The following is a 19,711-nucleotide window of genomic DNA, read 5'->3' as shown; positions in this document are numbered from 1 at the left end:
TTTTTTGTCTTTGGTTTTCAAATTTTTATAATGCTATGACCAAGGGTGCTTTGTTTTGAGACAGTCTCTCGCTCTGTCCCCCGGGCTGGAGTGCAATGGCGTGCTCTTGGCTCACTGCAACCTCCATCGCCCAGGTTCAAGCAATTCTCGTGCCTCAGCCTCCTGAGTAGCTGGGATTACAGGCACCTGTCATTACACCTGACTAATTTTTGTATATTTAGTAGAGACAGGGTTTCACCATGTTGGTCAGGCTGAACTCATTCCTGATCTCAAGTGATCCACCTGCCTCGGCCTCCCAAAATGCTGGGATTATAGGCATGAGCCACTGCACCCGGCCAAGGGTGGTTTTTGTTTTGTTTTTTTATTTGAAATGGAGTTTCACTCTTGTTGCCCAGGCTGGAGTGCAATGGCACAATCTCAGCTCACCACAACTTCTGCCTCCTGGGTTCAAGTGATTCTCCTGCTTCAGCCTCCTGAGTAGCTGGGATTACAGGCATGTGCCACCAAGCCCAGCTAATTTGTACTTTTAGTAGAGACGAGGTTTCTCCATGTTGGTCAGGCTGGTCTCGAACTCCCATCCTCAGGTGATCTGCCCACCTCGGCCTCCCAAAGTGCTGGGATTACAGGCGTGAACCACCATGCCCAGCAAGGGTGGTTTTTTAAAAGGAGAAATTTATCTATTCATAGAGCTTCTTGAATCTGTGACTTGAAGTATTTGCACAGTTTTGGAAAACTTGCAGCGGTTACCTCTTCAAATATTATTTCTGTCCATTTTCTCTCTCTCCTGTTCATCTAGGACTCTATATTCTTTAGATTTTTTATCATTTTTTCTTTTGTGTTTCAATATAAGTTTTCTTATGCCCTGCCTTCTAATTCACTAATCTTTTTTTCTGCTTTGTCTATGTGGAGATTTAGCTAACCCACTAAATTCTTAACTTTAGTTATGGTATTGTTCAATACTAGAACTCTCTTTTTAAAATAAAATGTAAGTTCTCTGGTAAAAGTCTGTACCATTTATTATTTCCTTTCACATGTTAATAAAACGGATTGAGTGTCACTCATTCAGAATGCTTGGGACCAGAAGTGTTTCAGATTTTGAACTTGTTTTCAGATTTTTGATTTTTTTTTTCAGATTTTGGAATATCTGCATTGCACTTATTGGATGAACATCCCTCATCAAAAATCCAAAAACCTAAATGTTCCAAAGAGCATTTCCTTTGTGCATCATGTTGGCACTCAAAAAGTTTCTGATTTTGGAGGATTTTGGATTTTGGAGTTTTAACCTGTAGGTATTTTAAGCTGAGTGTCCGACCAACCATCTGATTATCTGCATCACCTGTTGGTCAGTTTCTACTTCCTGTTTTTCCTTGGCTTTAGTCATTGGATCCTGGTACCTGTGATGCCTAATGACTTTGGCTTAAATCCCAAACACTGTATGAAAAATTGCAGAGATTCTAGATGATGGAATTGTCCTCTGTCTTTGGAGAGACCACATAGACATGATTCCAGGCTATGCTTTAGGTTTGGTTGGTCAGGGCTGGTCTACTTCTGGTTTACCATCATCTCTCATGGTCTCAAGCGGAACTTGTGTTTCCAAGAGTCCCTCCTCCTGGGTGGGCCTTAAAATCAACTTTTGTCTTCTTAGTATTCTGAGGGCACTCTGACTTCTGTTCAGCTTTTCCTGTAAAGTACTTGTTGCTTGACGTCTTAGACTCTCACATCACGCACACACCAGCGAATATGGATCAGCAAAAGCCTGCCTCACAGGGAAAACCTGAGTGCTGCAATCCCCTTGTGCTCCAGGGTTTTATTCCTAAGGGTCCCAAGCTCTAATTTTTGACTCTCCAGCCCAGTAAGACCACTAAAGCTATAAGCCACCACTGCTATTCAGTCTCGATAAGATGAGACACAAGCTGGCAAATGTCCTGGGGGTGAGAAGGAAGTGATGATGAGCCTGAGTCATCTGGGAACATGTGCCTCCCTAGGCCTGGTCTGACGCTTCCCCACGTTGGATCCATGTGTCTCTGCACGTCTGTGTCTATCTGTGTGTCTCTGTGTGTCTGCATGTCTATCTGTGTGTCTGCATGTCTGTGTCTATCTGCGTGTCTCTGTGTGTCTGCATGTCTGTGTTTCTCTGTGTGTCTGCATGTCTGTGTCTATCTGCATGTGTCTCTGCACACCTGTTTGTTTATCTGTGTCTCTTTGTGTCTGCGTGTCTGTGTTTATCTGTGTGTCTGTGGGTCTATGTTTATCTGTCTCTGCATGTCTGTGTTTATCTGCGTCTCTTCGTGTCTGTGTATCTGCGTCTCTTCGTGTCTGTGTGTCTGTGTTTATCTGTGTGTCTGTGGGTCTATGTTTATCTGTCTCTGCATGTCTGTGTTTATCTGCGTCTCTTCGTGTCTGTGTATCTGCGTCTCTTCGTGTCTGCGTGTCTGTGTTTATCTGTGTGTCTGTGGGTCTATGTTTATCTGTCTCTGCATGTCTGTGTTTATCTGCGTCTCTTCGTGTCTGTGTATCTGCGTCTCTTCGTGTCTGTGTATCTGCGTCTCTTCGTGTCTGTGTATCTGCGTCTCTTAGTGTCTATCTGCGTCTCTTCGTGTCTGTGTATCTGCGTCTCTTCGTGTCTGTGTATCTGCGTCTCTTCGTGTCTGTGTATCTGCGTCTCTTCGTGTCTGCGTGTCTGTGTTTATCTGTGTGTCTGTGGGTCTATGTTTATCTGTCTCTGCATGTCTGTGTTTATCTGCGTCTCTTCGTGTCTGTGTATCTGCGTCTCTTCGTGTCTGTGTATCTGCGTCTCTTCGTGTCTGTGTGTCTGTGTTTATCTGTGTGTCTGTGGGTCTATGTTTATCTGTCTCTGCATGTCTGTGTTTATCTGCGTCTCTTCGTGTCTGTGTATCTGCGTCTCTTCGTGTCTGCGTGTCTGTGTTTATCTGTGTGTCTGTGGGTCTATGTTTATCTGTCTCTGCATGTCTGTGTTTATCTGCGTCTCTTCGTGTCTGTGTATCTGCGTCTCTTCGTGTCTGTGTATCTGCGTCTCTTCGTGTCTGTGTATCTGCGTCTCTTAGTGTCTATCTGCGTCTCTTCGTGTCTGTGTATCTGCGTCTCTTCGTGTCTGTGTATCTGCGTCTCTTCGTGTCTGCGTGTCTGTGTTTATCTGTGTGTCTGTGGGTCTATGTTTATCTGTCTCTGCATGTCTGTGTTTATCTGCGTCTCTTCGTGTCTGTGTATCTGCGTCTCTTCGTGTCTGTGTGTCTGTGTTTATCTGTGTGTCTGTGGGTCTATGTTTATCTGTCTCTGCATGTCTGTGTTTATCTGCGTCTCTTCGTGTCTGTGTATCTGCGTCTCTTCGTGTCTGTGTATCTGCGTCTCTTCGTGTCTGTGTGTCTGTGTTTATCTGTGTGTCTGTGGGTCTATGTTTATCTGTCTCTGCATGTCTGTGTTTATCTGCGTCTCTTCGTGTCTGTGTATCTGCGTCTCTTCGTGTCTGCGTGTCTGTGTTTATCTGTGTGTCTGTGGGTCTATGTTTATCTGTCTCTGCATGTCTGTGTTTATCTGCGTCTCTTCGTGTCTGTGTATCTGCGTCTCTTCGTGTCTGCGTGTCTGTGTTTATCTGTGTGTCTGTGGGTCTATGTTTATCTGTCTCTGCATGTCTGTGTTTATCTGCGTCTCTTCGTGTCTGTGTATCTGCGTCTCTTCGTGTCTGCGTGTCTGTGTTTATCTGTGTGTCTGTGGGTCTATGTTTATCTGTCTCTGCATGTCTGTGTTTATCTGCGTCTCTTCGTGTCTGTGTATCTGCGTCTCTTCGTGTCTGTGTATCTGCGTCTCTTCGTGTCTGTGTATCTGCGTCTCTTAGTGTCTATCTGCGTCTCTTCGTGTCTGTGTATCTGCGTCTCTTCGTGTCTGTGTATCTGCGTCTCTTCGTGTCTGCATGTCTGTGTTTATCTGTGTGTCTGTGGGTCTATGTTTATCTGTCTCTGCATGTCTGTGTTTATCTGCGTCTCTTCGTGTCTGTGTATCTGCGTCTCTTCGTGTCTGCGTGTCTGTGTTTATCTGTGTGTCTGTGGGTCTATGTTTATCTGTCTCTGCATGTCTGTGTTTATCTGCGTCTCTTCGTGTCTGTGTATCTGCGTCTCTTCGTGTCTGTGTATCTGCGTCTCTTCGTGTCTGTGTATCTGCGTCTCTTCGTGTCTGTGTATCTGCGTCTCTTCGTGTCTGTGTATCTGCGTCTCTTCGTGTCTGTGTATCTGCGTCTCTTCGTGTCTGTGTATCTGCGTCTCTTCGTGTCTGTGTATCTGCGTCTCTTCGTGTCTGTGTATCTGCGTCTCTTCGTGTCTGTGTATCTGCGTCTCTTCGTGTCTGTGTATCTGCGTCTCTTCGTGTCTGTGTATCTGCGTCCCTTCGTGTCTATCTGTGTCTCTTCGTGTCTGCGTGTCTGTGTTTATCTGTGTCTCTATGTGTCTGTTTATCTGCATATGTGTCTGCGTGTCTGTGTTCATCTGTGTCTCATGTCTGTGTGTCTGTGTTTATCTGTGTCTGTTTATCTGCATGTGTGTCTGCGTGTCCATGTTTATCTGTGTGTCTGCATGTCTGTTTATCTGTGTCTCTAGGTGTTTATCTGCATGTGTCTGCGTGTCTGTGTTTATCTGCATTTCTGTGCATCTGTGTTTATCTGTGTCTCTGCGTGTTTACCTGCATGTGTCTGCCTGTCTGTGTTTATCTGCATCTCTGCACGTCTGTGTTTATCTGCATGTGTCTCTGCATGTCTGTATTTGTGTGTCTGTGTGTCTGTATTTCTGTCTCTGCATGTCTCTGCATGTCTGTGTCTCTGTTTATCTCTGTGAATCTGTGTTTATCTGTGTGTCTACGTGTCTGTGTGCATCTATGTGTGTGTTTTTCTGTGTGCATGTGCCTGTGTTTTTCTTGTTTTTGAGACAGAATCTCACTCTGTCACCCAGGCTGGAGTGCAGTGGCGTGATCTCTGCTCACTGGAACCTCGGCCCTGCCTCCTGGGTTCAAGCAATTCTCCTGCCTCAACCGCCCATGTAGCTGGGATTACAGGTGCTTGCCACCATGCCTGGATAATTTTTGTATTTTTAGCAGAGGTGGGGTTTCTCCATGTTGGCCAGGCTGGTCTTGAACTCCTGACCTCAGGTAATCTGCCCACCTCGGCCTCCCGAAGTGCTGGGATTACAGGCGTGAGCCACTGTGCCCAGCCATGTGTGCGTGTGTTTTAACCCAGGTTTTACAACGGCTCTCAGCAAGAGGGCTGGTCTGATCAGTGAGTCCTGCCCAGCACATGGAACCATCCACAGTCATTCTTTGGGAGCTGAGCCCTTGTCAGGCACTGTGCCAGGGCCCAAAGGTCAAAATGCTCACGTTTTCAAGGCTGTACCTCATAGCACCCCTCAGATGAGACCCCTGCCGTTGGCCCTCCCAGCCCTTCCATGGAGCACAGATGGCAGTGGATTCTGGGTTGTCCCCTAATAGTCACTGACCCACAGTCACTACTTGGCACCCACCTGTTTACTGCCCCTCTGCGCCATGGGAAGCAGCGCTCTGGACTTTTCTGCAATTTTCTGTTGGAAAAAGGACGAGAAGAACACAGGAAGAGCAAAAAAGGTGGGGAAGAGAGAAGAAATGGTCAGCTGAGTGCAGGGCTCTGGATGATGGTGCAGCAAAACACGCCTGCCACTCCCAGAAGAGGCTGCTGGGGCCGGGGCTGAGCTCTGCCAGCGAGACGCTGGATGGCATCTGTTCATGCATGGGAGCTCTCTGGGCCCCCGTTTCCTCACCTGTCAGAGTCAGGTGAGACCTGTTCTTCCTGCTTCCCCAGAGCTGCTGTGGGTCAGCTCTTGAGGGTAAATGTCCTCTAGGACACAAGCCCTGAGGCACAGTCTGGATCCTGGCTGCCTAGAGACTGTGTGCAAGGATGACCCGCTTCTCTGCCTTTGGGGATGGGGGTGCACCAGGCCCACAGGGATAAGACAGCCATGAGGGTGCTCTGGGAACCGAGGCCCACCCTACCTGGCCTGCAGGCCCCTGCCGCCCCCCTGCACCTCACCTTCTGCACCACTCCATAGCACTGAATGGCATCCGAGAGCTGGGTTTTCAGCCGGTCCAGCTGAGGACGCTCCTGCTGCAGAGAGAAGGCACAGCTGGCACGACATGGGAGGTCTGACCCTGCCCCAGAGCCCCCACCACCCACACCTCCTCCCGCACCGACGTCCCACCTTCCCACACTCAGAATGGGGCTCGCCATCAACTACATCCCCCCAGTGTCACCGCTGTCTCCACAGGCACACCCAGAGTCCCCAGCGACACCATGACCACAAAATCCAGTGCAGGGGTCAACACCACCTGCCGGAGCCAGGAGCTACTCAAGGCACATAAACCTGGCCCCGCACCACCTCCACGAGAAGCACTGTGATGCCCCTTCCACAGCGCAGGAGACTGTGGCCCTGAGTCCTGAGTGGCTTGTCTGTGACTCCTTCCTCTTCCACAGCACAGGACATGGTGGCCCTGAGTCCCGAGTGGCTTATCTGTGACTCCTTCCTCTTCCACGGCACAGGATACCATGGCCCTGAGTCCCGAGTGGCTTATCTGTGACTCCTTCCTCTTCCACAGCACAGGACATGGCGGCCCTGAGTCCCAAGTGGCTTATCTGTGACTCCTTCCTCTTCCACAGCACAGGACACGGCGGCCCTGAGTCCCGAGTGGCTTATCTGTGACTCCTTCCTCTTCCACAGCACAGGACATGGCAGCCCTGAGTCCTGAGTGGCTTGTCTGTGGTCACACAGGTGGCGGGGTCACTGCCAGAACCATCCCCCTCCCCAGCATCTCGACTGTACCTGGGTTCCCCATGGCCTCCAGGGTCCACCAACCCCAGTTCCTTCCTGCTGGGACGTTTGCCACCACACCTCAGTGCCCACCAGGCACCTGCTCCAGAACTGGAGCTGGAGAAGCACTGAGCTGGGGTGGGGCTGGACAAGCAGCCGTGGGGTCAGCCCCATTGCTCTGGCTCACCATGGGCGCCACCCACCAGCAGGAGCACCAAGGAACCCACAGCTTCCTTCTAGCACCCACCCCATGGCTATCAGAAGATTGGAGAGAGCCAAGGCTCAGGCAGACTGGTCTGGGGTAAACCTCTGATGACCAAGGGGCACTGGGAGCAGCCGATCACAGCCTTGACCTCTTCCCACGATCGAAGGTACTACATCTCATCGAAGCGTCCACAGCCCATAAAGTCAAAGATGTGGTAGGCACTGACTGTGCCCACCAAGCCGTGTGAAGGAGCCATTCACTTCACGAGGAAACGGCCTGCGCGGACCACCCGAGCCTGCTCTCACCCCACAGAAACACCTCTCAGAATCGCAACCCTCCACCATGTAGGGCCTTGCTCAGCACCCCACGTAAGCACAGTGCCTCCCGTAAGAGGGCCCAGCGCCTCCCGTAAGAGGGCCCAGCGTGTATTCTCGGATGAATGAGTAAATGAGTAAGTGACTCAGGCATACCTGAGTCAGAAAATGAAGAACAAAGCTACAGAGGAAGAGGCCAGACACAGGCGTCAGTGCTGGCCATGCTGCTGCTGACATCACCGCCCGAGGGCACAGGCCAGGGCAGCACCCAGTCCCCAAAGAGTGGTCCCCGCAGGGCAGCCATGGCCGAGTGGCCTGTGCACAGAGAGGCTCCAGGCCGCTCAGCACAAAGCTCCCAGCGCTCCTGTCATCTGCCTTTAGGGAGACTCCAGCCACCCCATCACTGGACAGGGGGCTGCTGCCTCTGTCACACGGTTTTTTAGTGTAACTAACTTTTGAACTAGTTCTATTTTTTTAAGTACAAGTTTTAGTACTGCATAACTGAGATCTGATAAAATTCACCCACTTTTCAGTGTCGAGTTCAGTAACTCTTAGTTGTACAGCCATCCCCACAACCCAGTTTTAGAACTTCCCCATCACGCCAGAACGGGCCCTGCGCCTGCCTGCTGGCACCCCAAAACCAACTCCTGCTCCCAACCCCGACAACTGCTTGTCCACTTTTGGTCTCCAGAGTTTGCATTTTCTGGATGTTTCACAAAAACAGAACCACACACTGTGTGTTTTCTTGCATGGGGGCATGCGGTCTTTGAGCCCCACCACATTGTGGCCTGCCTAACTCTCCGCTTCTTCTCACTGCTGACCACACCCAACGCAGCACTGTCCACGTCACGTGTATTTTCCACAGGGAAGGCGGCATGCGTTTCCCCTGCAGGAATGCTAATCCACGCTGCTGGCTCTGCAGCAGGTTGAACCTGTAACCCCAGTCCTCCCAAGGCAGTGAGAGCAGCTATGGGCAGCACCTACGGCAGGGGCAGGTTGGCGTCTCACTCATACTGTGCACATGAAGCAGGTACAGCCAGCGGCTCACACCGTATGCATGAAGCAGGTACAGCCAGCGGCTCACACCATGCACATGAAGCAGGTACAGCCAGCAGCTCACACCGTATGCATGAAGCAGGTATGGCCAGCAGCTCACACCGTGCACATGAAGCAGGTACAGCCAGCGGCTCACACTGTACACATGAAGCAGGTACAGCCAGCGGCTCACACTGTGCACATGAAGCAGGTGCAGCCAGCAGCTCACACCATACGCATGAAGCAGGTGCAGCATGAAGCGGGTGCGGCCAGTGGCTCACACTGTACGCATGAAGCAGGTGCAGCATGAAGCAGGTGCAGCCAGCAGCTCACACTGTACACATGAAGCAGGTATGGCCAGTAGCTCACACCGTACGCATGAAGCAGGTGCAGCATGAAACAGGTGCAGCCAGTGGCTCACACTGCATGCATGAAGCAGGCATGGCCAGCAGCTCACACCGAACGCATGAAGCAGGGGCAGTATGAAGCAGGTGAGGCCAGCGGCTCACACTGTATGCATGAAGCAGGTGCAGCATGAAGCAGGTGCAGCCAGTGGTTCACACTGCATGCATGAAGCAGGCATGGCCAGCAGCTCACACCAAACGCATGAAGCAGGTGCAGCATGAAGCAGGTATGGCCAGCAGCTCACACTGTACGCATGAAGCAGGTGCAGCATGAAGCAGGTATGGCCAGCGGCTCACACTGTATGCATGAAGCAGGTGCAGCATGAAGCAGGTGCAGCATGAAGCAGGTATGGCCAGCGGGCCGCAGCTTGCTCACTCCTGCCCCATAAAATCTTAGGGTTCAGCAGCACTTAATCTTTTGTGACAAGTACCCTCCAATCTTCAGCGACTGGGCCCTGACCTGGTATGGTAGAGCGGAGGGTGTTGGGACGGTGAGAAGTGGGGACAGGGCCAGGCGTGGTGGCTCACAGCTGTAATCCCAACACTTTGGGAGGCCAAGATGGGCGGATCACTTGAAGCCGGGAGTTCAAGACTAGCCTGAGCAACATGGTGAAACCCCACCTCTACTAAAAACACAAAAGTTCGCTGGGCATGGTGACGGGTGCCTGCAAGACTCCGTCTCAAAAAAAAAAAAAAAAGAAGTGGGGACAGGGTGGAGATGAGGGAGGGAGCGGCGCTGGGGTAGCTGAACTGGGACAGTGGTGACGGCTGTGGCAGTGGGACAGGGTGGAGATGAGGGAGGGAGCGGCGCTGGGGTAGCTGAGCTGGGACAGTGGTGACGGCTGTGGCAGTGGGACAGGGTGGAGATGAGGGAGGGAGTGGCCCTGGGGCAGCTGAGCTGGGACAGTGGTGATGTCTGTGGCAGTGGGTATGGTGATGGCCACTGCCACAGCCATATGTCTGGCCTGAGGCCCATGCGTCTGGTAAGGCACCAGGGGAGGTGAGGGGATAGGGAGGGTGTACATGAGGGGATAGGGAAGGTGGTCTTGGGTGGCGGATGCAGCAGAAGGGCAGGGGATGCAGGGCGGGGGAGAGGATGGTGAAACAAACAATGGCGGGCCATCAGCTTCCAGTAAGGCCTGGCCAGGAAGACCCAGGGTGCTCTTGTCCCCACTACTGCATAAGCCAAGGAGAGCAAGAGTGCGGGCAGCCACACCAGCTCCCGGCACGTGGTCGGCACACGGCTGCTACCCGAATGACTGAACATAGGTTCTGAGCCATGGAGCCACGTGAAGCTGGGTGCCAGGCCAGTCTGTGTCCATCCACACATATCAGCCTCCCTGTATCCTGCCTCGTGTGATGTCCCTGCTCCCATTACAGGCACAAGGGTCCATTCCTCTCCTCCCTCCCAGCCCGAGATTCCAGGAACATACCGGGCAGGAGCTGCGCAGCAGCTGGGCCATCTGCTTCACAGTGGTGGCGCTGGCTGAGATGGTCTTGTTGGTCTCCTGCTGTGCCGTGTGCCTGGGGGCCGAGAAGGAGCCAGGAGCGAAGGCAGGGGAGGAAGGCAGCAGAGAGTGAGGGCCCAGAAGGCCACAGCGAGCAGGGATGCACAGGCAGAGTGGGGGAGACAGAGACAGACGGATGGACAGGTGGATAGAGGGCCGAGAGACACACGGAGACAGAGAAAACAGCAGAGAGGTCAACAAGAGTAGGGAAAGGGTAGCAAACAGAAAGAGGCAAAGGCACAGAGAAAGAGAGAAGGGAACAGAGACAAGAGCAGCAGTGACTCCCACAGAGAAAGAGGAGGGGGCCCAAGAGCCAGGACAGAGAGGGACAGGCAGACACCCAGCAAGAGGCCGGGGTGGGGGGGGCAGAAAGGCAGGCGGAGAGAGACGGCGCAGGTAAGCTCTGGCTGGGGTGGGTGGCAGCCGGGCCCCACCAATCAGCCACTGTGAGGACCACCTTCCTCCCCCGCTGCAACCACCCCCAAATACCCCACAGACAGGAGGCCCAGCCACGAGCCCTCCCTGCAGAAAGGTCCCTCTCGCGGTCAGTTCTCCTCGGAAAGCCAGCAGGAGAATAAAGGCAACTGCGCCATGGCCCAGGGAGGCCAGCGATCCTCACCCCCTGCACACTTCTGAGTGGCCCCGGGTGAGACGGTTCTCACACCCAGGCCCAGTGAGACACAAGGAGGCCAGGACAGTCCCAGGTTACAGTTCCAAGCATGACCTTGAAAGCAACTGGGAAGACCAACCCGTCTCCCACCAGGGGTTCGCCACCCCCATCCCTGGAGAGAGAAGCACCAGGGCAACCGTACCCCAGCCTGGCCGCAGGCACACACACCAAGTGCAGGGAGGACCCTGGCCTGGTGGAAACTGGGGAGCCACAGCGACCCTTTCAAGTACAGCCCAAATGGCCCCTGCAGCCCCTTAGGCATCACCTCGGGCCTGCACCAAGCAGGCCTTCGGGCCCACACGTGGCAGCAAGCCTGGCACCACCACCCCAGCCAAGCCTACAGGAGCAGGGCCCATCTCCTGATATCCACCCTGGGTGGGCAGAGCCTGTGGCACACAGAGGAGTAAGAGTGCCCCCCAGAACAGGCACCCAGCAGGCTAGAGAGGGTGTGGGCAAAGGAGGGCAAGGAGCCATAAGGTTACCACAGACGGGGGAACCGCAGGGACAGGAGCTTTCTTCCCTGGGGCCTTGGTCAGGGCTGCCTCCTGCAGCTGGCCTCTGAGGCTTTGAAGAGCTTCCAGTGCCTCCAGCTCGCAAACATGCCTCTTTGTCCAACCACTGGCTTAACACTGTGAGAAGTATGCGGAAGCAAACTGCCCCTCACCCCCGCTCCCACCAGTCCTCTCCTCACCCTGGGTTGCCACACAGCCTCCTGTCCCTCTCCCTGGGCTGCCACTCCGCCTCCCGTCCCCGGCCCACTCGCCACTGCATCCCATCACATTATGTACACAGCAGGCTCAAGCGATCCTGCTAAAGACACTTCAGATCTTGCCAGTCCACACCTCAGAACTCACCAATGGTTCCACATCTCATTCCGGTCAAAGCCAAAGTCCCTCCAGCACTGATCTAGGCCCACGTGGATGGCCTCCCCACACCGCCCTCCTGCACCTGCGACTTCACCTCCCCACGCTGCCCTCCTGCACCTCCGACTTCACCTCCCCACGCCGCCCCTGGGCTCTAGGCCCATATGGGCAGCCTCCTGCACCTCCGACTTCATCTCCCCACACTGCCCCTGGGTTAACTTCACTCCTGGCCCACAGGTCTCTGCTGCTCCTGAATGAGCCGGACATATCCCTGCCTTAACGCTTTCCTAGGTCAGATGCAGACAACCAAGCCCTGGTTGCTGACCCAGGAGCAGCTGTCTGGTCACATTGCCACTGTGGGCAATGGCCCCAGCACCAACACCTGCCCAGATAACTCCCCTGGGAGGGCCAGGCAGGTCACGGCCCACACTCTTCTCTGCTCCAAGCTGACCTCTCCACTCCTCTAGACTCCCATGTGTCAGGGCCTCTCACTCATGCCCCCACTGAAACATCCTCGTGGAGCCATTAGTGCTGGAATGAAGGCAGCCCGTTTCCTGTATGCGGTGGGTCAGGCTTTTCTCTTTCCAGGCAGGATCTCGTCTCATTTGCGCCTCCCTCACAAACTGTTAGCACCATGCAGGATCAAAGTGAACAAGGCCTCCTTACCCAACCTGGCAACCCCTCAGGCATCAGATCACCCTGCCAAGTCCATCGTGGGAACAGGAGGTTGCCAACCAGAAAATCCAAGACGTGATGAAGGGAGTGGGGAATGAGAGCCGCCAGTCAAGGAAGGGCAGCCAGGCAGAAGGGCACTGCTGAGGGGCCACCTTCCATGATGCTTGTCCCAGTAAAAGGCCCGGAGGAGACCTCTACTTACAGTCATGGTACCGGGTACTACCTCCTACCTCAAACAAGCAGAAAACACATTTAAACAAACACACACACACAAAGCTACGGGATGCAGTTAAAACAGTACTTACAAGAAAATTACTGCTTTAAATTCTTATATTAGAAAAGAGAAAAGAATAAAATCAATGTCTAGAAAGTCCACCTAAAGAAGCCAGTAAATTAAACAGAAAGGAAGTAGAACAGAGATAATAAAGGTAGTTCAATAATTAATAAAATAGCAAACAGACCAAAAATAGAAATAATAAAATTAAAAAGCATTCAAAACGTTACACAACTCTGCCTAGACAGGTCAAGAGGAAGAAAAATCACACTAGCAAATTACCAAGATCAAGAACGAAAGACTGAACCTGACTGCAGATCCAACATTAAAAGAATGTTAAGGAAATAAAAATCCTATCAGGCCCATAAATTTGACAACTAAGATTAAATAGAAAAATTCCTTAAAAGACATGAATTATATCAAAACTGACTCAAAAAGAAATAGAAAACCTAAATAGCTCTATAAGTATGGCAAGAATTCAATTTGTGCTTAAAAACATTGCTGCAAATACACAGGCACAACAGGCTTCAATATCAGTATCGTGCAATCCCCTAGAAAACAGAGAGGAGATACACATTGTACGAGGCTCACACTACCCTGATAACAAAACCCAAACAGATAATCTAAAGGAAGGAAGCCCACATATCACTCACAAACCCTGCAGCAAAAATCTTCAATACAATTTTAGAAAAATGAATTCAACAATATATGAAAGAGATAGTACACTTACCCAGGGGATACAAGGTTGGTTCAACATTCAAACATCCATGAGTGTAATGATCGTATCAACAGAGCAAATTTAACAAGGAGAAAAACACCTCAATAAATTATGCAGAAAAAGCATGTGACAAAATTCAACACTCATTCTAGTTTAAAACTTCCTTGAGTTTAGTTCCTAGTTTCCTTAACTAGAAAAAAGAAGCGGACTCCCTCAACCTGATACAGAGAGCCTGTTAAATAAAAAACAAAACAAACATCTAGGATGCTTACAGCAAAAGATGGAATGCTTCCCCGTAAGATGGGGAACGAGGCAGGTATGTGTGCTTTTACTACTTTTACTCCTCATATTAGAAGTTTACCTGGGAATAAGGGGGAAAGACCTAAGAAGCATAAAGATTGAAAATGAAGAGTAAAACTGTCTTCAGTCACAGAGACGTGTACATCTATATAGAAAATCCCGGCCATGCGCGGTGGCTCACACCTGTAATCCCACCACTTCAGGAAGCTGAGGCAGGCGGATCATGAGGGCAGGAGATCGAGACCATCCTGGCTAACATGGTGAAACTCCGTCTCTACTAAAAATACAAAAAAAAAATTAGCCAGGCGTGGTGGTGGGCACCTGTAGTCCCAGTTACTTGTGAGGCTGAGGCAGGAGAATGGCATGAACCCAGGAGGAGGAGCTTGCAGTGAGCCAAGGTTGCACCACTGCACTCCAGCCTGGGCGACAGTGTGAGACTCCATCTCAAAAAAAAAAAAAAAAAAAAAGAAAATCCCAAGGAATCTACAAAGAAGCTCCAGAAACTAATCAGCGAGTGAATCTACGCAGGTCACAGGATACAAGGAAGTACACGGAAGTCACATTATTTCTGTGGAGTTGCAGCCAACAAGAGGAGAAGAACACAAATAAGAGAAAGGCCAGCCTGGCTGTGCCTGTGGGTCGGACGATGATATTGTTTTGAAAGGCCAGCCTTACCGTGTCTGTGGGTTGGACGACAATACTGTTATGAAAGGCCGGCCTGGCCGTGTCCATGGGCTGGACGATAATATTGTTATGAAAGGCCAGCCTGGCCGTGTCCATGGGCTGGATGACAATACTCTTATGAAAGGCCGGCTGGCCGTGCCTGTGGACTAATGATGATATTGTTATGAAAGGCCAGCCTGGCCGTGTCCATGGGCTGGACGACAATACTATTATGAAAGGCCGGCTGGCCGTGCCTGTGGACTAATGATGATATTGTTATGAAAGGCCGGCCTGGCTGTGTCCATGGGCTGGACGATATACTATGTTATGAAAGGCTGGCCTGGCGGTGTCTGTGGGCCGGATGACAATACTGTTATGAAAGGCCACCCTGGCCGTGTCCATGGGCTGGACGATAATATTGTTATGAAAGGCCGGCCTGGCTGTGTCCATGGGCTGGATGACAATATTGTTATGATACCAGTTCTTTACCCACAGATTCAAGGTAATCCCAAAAAATTACAGAAAGCTTTTTTTTAAACAAATAATAATTGACAAGCTGATTCTAAAATGTACATGGAGTTAGAAAGGGGCATGAGAGGAGGAGACACGCTTGGGCAGCACAGAGGGCAGCACCGGGGCAGGTGGCTGAACGCCATGGCATGGGGTAGGCGAGGGGAGGGACAGCTCATGGCCACCTCCTGGGTCTCCAGAGTGGACAGCGAGCCATCAGGGATTCTCTGGCACTTCTGCCTCTCGCCGAAGTATGAGAGGCATTCTAAAGAGGCACTTTCAGACAGACTCCTGCTGGCACGGGGAGGCCTCCTGGGGGGCAATGGGGCAGCAAGGCCTAGTGTGGATCCCACTGGAGGGGGCTCCTCTGGGAAATGGCGACTCCAATCTGAGGCTAGACACTGATCGAAAGGCCGAGGTGTCTCAGCAAGGGCAACAGAGCAATGCAGGACCAGCAGGGCACTTGGCCCAAGGACACGGGAGCTCACACTGTCAGAGCCAGGGAGTCACCATCCTCACTAGAGAACGGACTGATGATGCCAGCACTCCCACTCGCCATCACGGGGCAGTTGCCACAACAGCAAATAGAGAGCACCTCCCGCTTGTGTCTCACTTCCCCATCCATCCTCACAGCCGCCGAGGGAGGGGTCCCACTCCGTCACCGTGGCATGCATGGCTTGGGGAATAGCAGTGGATCGAGTGCAGGGACAGGGATGAGACTGCACCTGTCTTACGACCCCAACACCACAGTGAGGCCCATGCCAGTGAACCTGTGACCCTCACCTGCCCTGGACTGCTTCAGCCAGGAGCCAAGTGAGGCAGAGAAAGCTGGAAACGCTAGCTGTACGCTGAGAGAGAGGGCCTATCCCTCCACATTCCATGTGGAGTCCAGATGCAATGCCCGGAGCCATAACACCCATTTGTCGCCTCAAGAGAAGCTGGCCTGAGGTTGAATCTGATGCATCAGCAGAGCCAAAAGAAACCAAGTAAACTGGAGCCTTCATCAAACTACACCTGAAGCCCCGTGACCGCTTTACAAAACCCACGTATCCCCACAAAGCCAGCTCTGCACGGTTTTGCTGAGAGGCGAGAGAGGCGGCTACAGAGTGCAGGAAACCTGACCCAAGCATCCCTCTCCCAGCACTCCTGTGCGAGGCCTGCACAGTTGCCAGCTCGGCAGCTCCTGCACCACCAGCCAGGTGGTGCCGTTGCTGCCAGCAGTCAGGTGACTGAGGAGTCTGCAAGGCCTGCCTGGGGGGTGTGTCACCCGAGGTCCATTTGCCCTGGTGCCCTGCCCTAGTCTGCCAGAGCCAGAACTGACCTGAGCACGGAGGCTCTCTCATTTGCTTGTCATTATTTAAGATGTCATTTAGAAGCACCTCGTGTCCTGCCTATCTCATACCTGCTCATTTACTCCCTCATGACCACCTGTGTTTTACAGACGAGGACACAAGGCCCTGAGTCACAGCACCTGCAGGCCGGAGCTGGTGAGCTGGAGTGGGCAGAGGTAGGGTCAGGACCAGCCCAGGCTCCCTGGCAGCGGGCCCTGAGCTCTCCCAGCCTCCATGCCAGCTCCCAGATGACACACTTGCCCTGGAAGGCACCCTGCCGCCCGCTCCAGACCCAAGTGGTTAATCCACGCTCCTGCCCCTCTGCCCGTGTTCCTAGTGACTGTAGTGCCCCTGCCGGTCCCTCGGCTGAGGGGGCTCGTGGGAAGAGCCTGTGGCTGGGCTGCTTTGATTTCCTGGTTCCTGTCCTTTCCTAGTAGGTGCACTGCCCCGTCCTAGACCCGGCAACGCTCCAGGAGTGACTTCATGTGGACCACGGCCCAGCTTCATGAGCAGGTGACGCCCAAGTCAACACAGTGCAGTGGTGTTGACGCACAGACCCAGGGACCGCCCACGGTGGAGGAGGTGACCACCAGGGCAAGTGGACCAGCAAGGCCTGGCATGAGAGGGCCTGGAAGTGAGGCTGGCAGAGCAGAGCGGGCAGCAGTCTGAGGCCATGGGGCTGGAGCGGGTAGTGTGGCCATGAGAAAGGTCTACAGTAGCGAGGGTCATGCTGGGCGGACCCTGAAAGGCCACAGCCCAGACTCTGGGTTTTACTTTACTGGGAGGGAGGCCACTGGAGCCTCCTGAGCAGGAACCGATGCGATCAGATCCACACTTTTAAAGATCACTTTGAGCTCTGCATACAGAATCCACTGTCGGGGGCAAGACCGGGGTGGGGAGGCCAAGAGGAGACAGTGCAGGAGCCCAGAGGCCAAGGCTAGGCCTAGACCAGGAGGTGGAGAGGAGGGTGAGAAGTGCGTGGACACGGGACAGCTCAAGAGGAGTGGACAGGCCAGCCCATGACTGGCGAAGGCAGGGGTAGGGTGGGGTCCTAGAGGTCCCTTCCTTGGCCTGGGACTGACAGGGAGACCCCAGGTCAATCCAGAAGGACCCTAAGTTAGCAGGCGAGAAGGTGGCAGGGCTGGAGGGACACCTAAGGTTCCAACGCTCCACTGAGGAGGGATTCTGAGCTGTGGGATATGCAATACCACCAAGGGAGGGGAGGAGATCACAGAGGAAAAGAGGCTGGAGCAGATGGATGAAGAACCAGCACCAATGAAGGCCAGGGCCCCGGACAGCATGAGATGGATGAGGAACCAGCACCAGTGAAGGCGAGGGCCCCAGAGAGCATGAGACAGATGAGGAACCTGCAGCAGCAAAGGCCAGGGCCCCAGAGAGCATGAGACGGATGAGGAACCTGCACCAGCGAAGGCCAGGGCCCCAGAGAGCATGAGACAGATGAGGAACCTGCACCAGTGAAGGCCAGGGCCCTGGAGAGCATGAGACGGATGAGGAACCAGCACCAGTGATGGCCCTGGAGAGCATGGGCTGCACAGCAGGAGAAAAATTCTAGAAGGAATCAACTCAACAGTAAAAGGAAAAATACCCAATCAGGACATGGGCAAAGGATCTGAAGAGACATTTATTCCAAGAAGATATGCAAATCAAAAGATGCTTGAAGCCATCAATTATCAGGAAAATGCAAATGAGATCACCATAAGACCCCACTTTGCACCCAATAGGACAGCCACATCCAAAATACATAACAACAAGTGCTGGCAGTGAGGTGGGGAGATGGGAACCCTCCAACACTGCTGGCGGGGGTGTAAAATGGGGCAGCTGCTTTGGAAAGTCTGGCAGTTCCTCAAAGGGTTAGACAAAGAGCCACCGTATAACCCAGCAAGTCCAGTCCTGGGGATCTATCCAAGATAGGTGAAAACCTACACCCACGCAAACACCTACACACCTACATTCACCACAGCTTTATTCATCGTGGTCAAAATGAAGTCACCCAAATGCCCACCAGATGGTGAATGGGTCTGTCCTTCCAGTGGGACAGAGGGATGCAGTACTGCACAAGCTGGTGAATGGGTCTGTCCTCACAGTGGGACAGAGAGGGGGCAGTTCTGTACCAGCTGGCGAATGGGTCCATCCTTACAGCAGGAGAAGGGCACAGTTCTGTACCAGCTGGCGAATGGGTGTGTCCTCAGTGGGACTGAGGGGCACAGTTCTGCACAAGCTGGTGAATGGGTCCATCCTTACAGAGGGACAGAGGGGTGCAATTCTGTACCAGCTGGCAAATAGGTCTGTCCTGACATATGGAGGGCACTGTGAGCCCTCTCTGGCCCCCTCACAGAGCCCTCCATCGGGCACTGCAGGAGGTCAGCTCTTCACACCCTGCTGGCCACCCCTCTGCCACAGGGAGTTGCCTTCAATCCAGTGGGATGGGATGAACCGCACACATGGATCATGGCCCTGCCCTGCTTAAGCTCTCACTGCAGGAGGCGGGCTGTTAGGACCAAGCCCCTGAAAGAGCAGCCAAGCACGGGCCTGCGGTGCCGAATGATCGTCATCCAAGGCTCCTTGAGCCCTTCTGGTGCTGATTCTGACATAAAAATCCCAGGCCGGGAAGAAGAGCACACCTCACGTGGAGCAGCAGCCCAGCTTACCCAAACCCACTCCCATCGCTGCATGCTGGGCAGTGGGCCAGCAGACCCTCAGCAGCCACCTCTAATGCACCCCCACTAGGGCCACCCAACCTACACCTTCACCACAACCGGGGAGGTGAGAGGGAGGCATCACTGCGTGCCCCAGGCAGATCAGAGAACACGGCCCACAGGAACAAGTCCAAAAGCCCCAAGGGGAGCGGGTCCTCTGTGCCACTGTGGCAAGTAAAAAATGTCCTCTTCAAAGTTTCCCTTCTTACTAAAGAATAAATCGTAAGTGTTAGAAATAATAGTTTTTTTAAAAAAACTAACTTCCTTCAAGTCTCCTTGCTTTTATACTAATAACTCTTTGTTAAGTCCTATTCTATGTAGTTGTTAGACATAAGGGAATAAGTACATCCTATGTCCTTGTACTTTAACCAAGATACTTGTTCTAAACATGCTCGAGCATGTCCCAGCTCACAGCCTACACGCCCTCCTTATTTGGAAATGTTATCACTTTTCTAAGTTCTTTCGCAAGCAACTTCCTCTTTGCCTTTTGTTCTCCTTTGCCTTTACCTATTCAGGAAAGTTTTAAGTTGTTAGCCAGTCAGGTCTAAAGGACCCAATGCATAAGGGATAAATATTCTTGCCTTTCTTTGTTCAACTGTGCTCTCATGGCAGAATTGCTAACAGGCAGCACTCCTTCTGCAGAAAGTAAAATTGCCTTGCTGAGAAAATTATTTGTCTGAACACTAGT

At 52.6% G+C, this 19,711-nt stretch overlaps 1 protein-coding gene across 20 annotated transcripts in view; it reads right to left on the bottom strand.

Annotated features, from left to right (window-relative positions):
* The window catches only part of TSNARE1 (t-SNARE domain containing 1), a 139,383-nt gene that overhangs the window by 41,847 nt on the left and 77,825 nt on the right, over positions 1 to 19,711 (bottom strand). For all 20 annotated transcript variants that reach the window (XR_004054310.1, XR_004054309.1, XM_030921024.1 and 17 more), the window contains 3 exons: positions 10,228 to 10,318; positions 6,062 to 6,136; positions 5,520 to 5,576 (listed from right to left, as the gene is read on the bottom strand). Coding sequence is in view for 18 of the 20 variants with exons in the window: in XM_030921024.1 (XP_030776884.1) it covers positions 5,520 to 5,576; positions 6,062 to 6,136; positions 10,228 to 10,318 (223 nt within the window). In the remaining 2 variants the exon portion in view is untranslated. The remainder of the gene's footprint in view (positions 1 to 5,519; positions 5,577 to 6,061; positions 6,137 to 10,227; positions 10,319 to 19,711) is intronic.

The sequence above is a fragment of the Rhinopithecus roxellana genome, chromosome 17 (assembly GCF_007565055.1).
Source record: "Rhinopithecus roxellana isolate Shanxi Qingling chromosome 17, ASM756505v1, whole genome shotgun sequence".
Classification (NCBI taxonomy): Eukaryota; Metazoa; Chordata; class Mammalia; order Primates; family Cercopithecidae; genus Rhinopithecus; species Rhinopithecus roxellana.
The sequence above is the reverse complement of the archived record's forward strand: the minus strand, read 5'-3'. Positions and strand labels throughout refer to the sequence as shown.